A 5627-nucleotide genomic window follows, 5' to 3' on the forward strand; every position below is an offset into this window, starting at 1 on the left:
TTCCCGTTTTAGAAAGGTGTTAACAATGAGAAAGGTTTTAGTGAAAAGGTATCTTAGTCTCAGGGTTAACCCTGAACAGCTTTAATGACAAATTATTCCCATTTTAGTTTTAGGTTCATTCTTTATTAGTCGTGTGTTAGCTATCTGTTAGCCAGATTAGCTGGGGTGGACGGCCTTCCTTCACATGGTGGATCACACTGTGGGTACGGAGGCTATCTAACGAGGACGGTCTGTACAACAAGCACAGGATAACGATGCAGACTGGAGCCAGACTGATAAAGAATGTGATGTGATCCTGAGGCGCAGAAGCAAGAGGAACGGAGGTCAGGGCATGGATGGCGTGTCAGGTCCTGACAGGAACGCTAAGGAGCAGGAGATATTCGGGGGTTAATTTTCCTGATGCCATCGTGTGCCGACGACTTAAGCCCACTCCAAGCAATGTCTCTGTCCTGTAACAACCTGAGGATCTGGTGAACTGGAAGGTGACCTGAGATGACATGATGGGAATTGGAGCTATAGAAATAAACTGAATAGAATTGATCAGTTCTGACCCGTTTCCCCTCATGCTGTTATTTAGAATCAGGCTACGCCGTGTTTAAAGCTTAACCGTCGGACCGGGCGGGCGGATTCTGCCATGCTGGCCTCTAACCTGGATCACCGTACCAGGGTTCCACAGCTTTAACCCGACATGTAGATCATCGGATTCTAGAAACCACCCCATCGTTTATGAACGGGTGTGAAAAATAACGTCTGACCATAATAACGCTGCATCGAAGGAGGACTGGGAGCCTTTAAACAGCCTTTTAAGGTGAAACGTGAAGCGGCTGCATTTTATTTTTAAAAACGGAGCTAACAGAGAGCAGCGGCCGCAGCAGCGACACTTCCTCTGATTCCTCACCTCTGGAGGTGAGAAACCCAGCTAGAGGCGACACGCTGCTGCTGCTGCTGCTGGGTCTAGATGTGGTTTCCTCCTGCAGGCCTGATAAAAGGGGAACTCAGTGCTCCGTGTTCATGTGACACCAGGTCACGGCTGCAGACATGTAACCCGCTGCTGCAGAGGGAAAACCTTCAAGTCCTCCTCCAAGGCTGCAGGGATGCGTCTCTCTGCTGATTTTATCATCAGCCACTGAGGCTCCTGGGTAATCGCTGAGCTGCCATGACAGCAGAGATGGTTTAGATTAGTTAAATAAAACACAGATATTCATTCGCTAAAAGAAATGGTTTAAGGTTTTCCACAGCGACGCTCCTCAGCTCCACCTTGGAGATCCTGATGTGCTTCCAGTCCCTCCAGAAGGCCTTCTTCTTTCCTGCCTCAGATCCTTTAGATTTCCACAATATGAGAAATTCCAGAGCGACGGTGCAGAAGCATAGCAGCAAAACTGGTTCGCAACCAGAACCAAGCGACATCTGATGTTTGCGGCTGCAGAAGTCTAATCTGCTCTTAAAGGGGAACAAACTGAACAGGGCTGATTACCGTTCAATAAGGGCCGTATGATGAACTGTTCTCTCTTTGCAAAGATATAATAAATGAGTGAAATNCGGTTCTGATCCAACACGGTCTCAGACGGACACCTAGAACCAGCGGTTCTGATCCAAACAGAACCTCTGACAGAGTGACATGGATGCTGGAAGGTTTCATACCTTGCAGAACTTCAGAAAAGTTCCAGCGGAACTCCTGAGCCCTCGCTGCATGCAGAGGAAGAGGAGCAGAGGGGAGGGATGAAGAGGCCAGGAGGTTAAAGGTCAGCAGCAGGAATGTTTGACCACAGAACATCTGGACGGTCCGGGAAAAAACCGAGTCCACCTGGATTCAGACGGAGGAGCCGCCTGGACCATCAGGAGCAGGAGGCCCAGGATGGAACCAGTCTGCTGGCCTAGTCAAAGTCCAAAGAGGTTCTACTGGACCGCCTGGTGGACTCGGTTTTCCCAGGACTAGAACATCCGGTTCTTCAGAACCAAGCAGAACCAAGGTCTCTTTATCTTTTTCTTACCGATGACGTTGTCGTAGTCCACGATGTCGAAGTAGACCACAGCCATGGAGCTCCACACGCCCAGCAGGGCCAGAACCACCACCCAGGTGAACACGGAGAACTTTGCACCTCCTCCTGCAGCTCCTCCGTCGCTCCTCTTCCCGTTCTTCTGCTCCGGAGGAGCCGTCTTTCCCTCTGCAGACATGAAGACGCTGCTGTCAACCTGTGCTGCTCAAAGACCCGGTCGGACCTTTCTAAACGGACCGATGGTTCCGTTCAGGTCCGATGGACCTCTGACATCTTTACTCTTCCCATTTACGCTAAGTTCTGCTCTGCTGTGACCCGTTTCCCCCGGCAACGGGACCGATCCAGGTTGGTTCACTCTTCTTCAGAGGGAAATAAAACCAAATCCGTCTTCTACACTTGTTTAATATTAATCTAGTCTAAGATATAATTCTAATAAAAGCAGGAGATTAAAGGAAGAGCTGAATGAAGAAATATCCTGTTAGGCATCACGCTGCAGCAGAGGTCAGAGGTCATGGCCCTCCATCCATCCAGATAAAGACCCATTCCTCAGCTGCAGCTCCTGGACCCATGGGGCCCCTCAAGGACCCCTCCTGGGGTGGTTTTATTTTTTTATTCTATGCTACACCCAGATTATACCTGTTTAACAAATAATCCCTTTTTTCTATATCAGAGGCCATGATCATTTCTACCCTTAATATTAAATCAATCAGATTCATCCAGAGATGTTTCTCTGATCCACCTGCAGCCACGGTAAGGTGACCTCACAGCTACGCTGCATCATGTTGGGTAGAAACTAGGGCTGCAACTAATGATCATTTTGCTAATCAATTCATTTTCAATTAATCTAATATCCAAAGGTTGTTTTAAGAACATTTTTTACGAAGCTAAACCTGATCCAGGTCCGCCTCGATCTGGTTCTGACTGAACCAGGTCCATCCAGGTGGATTCAGGGCACAAGGTTAACATTTCCATAGCAGCAATTTCAGTCGTTTTTACAGCTTTCGGTTTAACCAGAGTTTGTGCGGATAAAGTCTGGACAGATCCACGGAGGAAGGAGCCCAGGGGTCAGAGGGCAGATGGGCCCCATTTCCACTACCCTCTGAAACCTTTCATTGAGGAAAAAGTCTGAATTCTGAGAAAAAAAGTCGGTACTCTGAGAAAAAACGTCGGAATTCTGAGAAAAAACGTCGGAATTCTGAGAAAAAAAATGTTGGAATTCTGAGAAAAAAAATGTTGGAATTCTGAGAAAGAGAATCTGAATTCTGAGATAAAAAGTCAGAATTCTAACCTTGTTCCGTACACTGAACCGCGCTGAGCCCTGCTGTTGAACTAGTACTAGTTTAGCGCGCTTTGGTTGTGTCTGGCGCGGTCCGGTTCAGCAAGCGTGCCGTCTACACCAACAGTTATCTCGGTTACCGTGCTCGGACCGTCCTCGGTTCCTGTAAGTGACGCTAGCGACCCCTAAGGTCCATTTATAGGATGTAGAAATAATCTCTAAGCTGTTACATCCCAAAGATGGACATCATTTTGTTTTTTTGCACCCACCTTGCTCTGTTTTAGGCTCCGCCTCTAAGACTGGAAGCTGCTTCCTGAGTCTCAGCCCAATCAGTGATCACCTAAAGCCGTGCTGTACACCTCTGTGGTTGTTGTTGCATCTAATGGGCTGTTCACATTCTGCCATGTTAACCTGTTTAGATGGTTTTTGTAGGGGCGAGCTGCCCTTTTGTTTAACCCCAGTTTTCTCCTGTTCACGTGCTGGTTAGGTAGAACACAGAGAAGCAGCATCTATGCTCCATGGATCTGGATCAAACTCCCAGTAGATTGGAAAAGAGCTGAAAGCCTGAATTCTTTAAATTCAGAGTTAAAAACCCGTTAGTTATAGCTGCCTTTGACTGACGGAGATAACCCGTTTAGTTTAAGGTTTATTATACTACCTACATTTATCATGTTTTATGTTTCTTTGCTCTTTNACCAGAACCAAGCGACATCTGATGTTTGCGGCTGCAGAAGTCTAATCTGCTCTTAAAGGGGAACAAACTGAACAGGGCTGATTACCGTTCAATAAGGGCCGTATGATGAACTGTTCTCTCTTTGCAAAGATATAATAAATGAGTGAAATCCATCTGTCTCAGGTTATTTAACTGGACTGAATGGTTGAATACTTTTTTCCCACGACACATGAGGGTAAACGGGGTCAGAAAGTCAAATGGAGCAGGAACCACAGCTTCTCTCCTTTTTCAGCCCAGCAGCCTGAAGGATCAGGATGGCTTCATGTTTAGAGCTCAGAGCAGAATCAGGAAATCTGATTTTAGACAGATTTGGTTTTTTTGGACCTTTTTTTCTGATTTCAGACATAAAGAAGACAATTACTGATAGAAATGTCCTGAAAGTAGAGAGTAACAGACTTCCTTACCCCATCAGGACTTATATCTAAATAATTTAATATGATAAGGATCAGTGTTTATTGAAGGATTTCCGATATAGTAAAGAAAACCAGAGGAATCACATCACAGGAAATCCTGATGCTGCAGCAAACCTGTGAATGAGGGTCACCAGCCCCTCTGGACATGTTTACAACAGATATCTGCTTTTTTCCCTTTATATTAAATTATTCTGCATCATTAAAAAGCTTCATGTTTGGTTTGTGTGTATATATCCCGCCTTATTAAAGCGCAAAATCCATTTTTGATTGGTTGCTAACCGGGATTTTGCAGCCTAAACACAGGATAGCGACGCTAGCTTAGCGCCCGACCAAACACCGTTCAAAAAACGTCTGATTTTAGAAAATCTCCATTATGACGCGGATAAAGAACATAAAATAGGAATTGCGACAAGAACAGCATAAAATAAAACAATTACAGTAATTCGGTGTCAACAGCATCAAAAAATTCAAACATTTTCATTAAAGTCTCAAGTGTTTTTAAACTGTTCTTCTCCCCAATAAGCGAAGAGTTTTAGCCTGGAAAAACAATAACTCGAACCTCTGCGAGAAAGAACTAAACGCCGAAATAAAGAGTTTTATAACCTAAAGAACATTATCGATTAACGTATTTGTTTATGTTTATGCAATCGTTTTAAAATAAGCAACTTAAAATCACCAACTTATCTAAGGAAGTTTCGTACGGAGGCGCGCATCGCGCTCCCAGAACAGAGCGAAATAGGCCCAAAAACTGACCTTTTTTAGAGTGACTTTTGGAATTCTTTCTCTGCGCCATTTCTTCTTCGCTTCCTTGGTGTTTGTCTTCCTGCAGAACAGCAACAAAATAAACCTCCAACCCGCCAGAAAGTGGCTGAAGCTAAAAGTATTCAGCCTCTCTGTGATGAAACGACCAGTTCCCCCCCAAAAAACACGTCTTCACTTGGATACCAGCAAAGCCGAAGTCCATAGTTACCGTGACGGATTCTTGCTTCGACCAATCAGAAGCCCAGAAACGAGTCAGAGGTGGGTCTTAAGGCGGGCTCTCTTGTAAATGGACCAATCAGGTTGCAGGACAGCTTCCCAGTGTCCCTGGTTTCTTTGAAAAGGAGGAAAAACGTGGCAGAAGGACAGAAGTTTAAAGATGTGGGGCGGAGGGTCCTCCTCTGGTCATAACGACTTTAATACAGTTTGAAACAAAATCACAAAAGTGC

The 5627-nt window shown here is 45.4% G+C and overlaps 1 protein-coding gene across 1 annotated transcript in view; it reads right to left on the reverse strand.

Annotated features, from left to right (window-relative positions):
* The window catches only part of LOC107098913 (stress response protein NST1-like), a gene marked incomplete at its 3' end in the record, with an annotated part of 17154 nt that extends 11782 nt beyond the window's left edge, over positions 1–5372 (reverse strand). Inside the window, exons 1-3 of the mRNA XM_015396803.1 lie at positions 5173–5372; positions 1992–2165; positions 1642–1686 (exon numbers count right to left, since the gene is read on the reverse strand). Coding sequence (XP_015252289.1) covers positions 1642–1686; positions 1992–2165; positions 5173–5212 — 259 coding nt within the window. The remainder of the gene's footprint in view (positions 1–1641; positions 1687–1991; positions 2166–5172) is intronic.
* Between the last annotated feature and the right edge of the window lie 255 nt (positions 5373–5627).

The sequence above is a fragment of the Cyprinodon variegatus genome, unplaced genomic scaffold (genome assembly GCF_000732505.1).
Source record: "Cyprinodon variegatus isolate N-32 unplaced genomic scaffold, C_variegatus-1.0 Scaffold821, whole genome shotgun sequence".
Taxonomy (NCBI): Eukaryota; Metazoa; Chordata; class Actinopteri; order Cyprinodontiformes; family Cyprinodontidae; genus Cyprinodon; species Cyprinodon variegatus.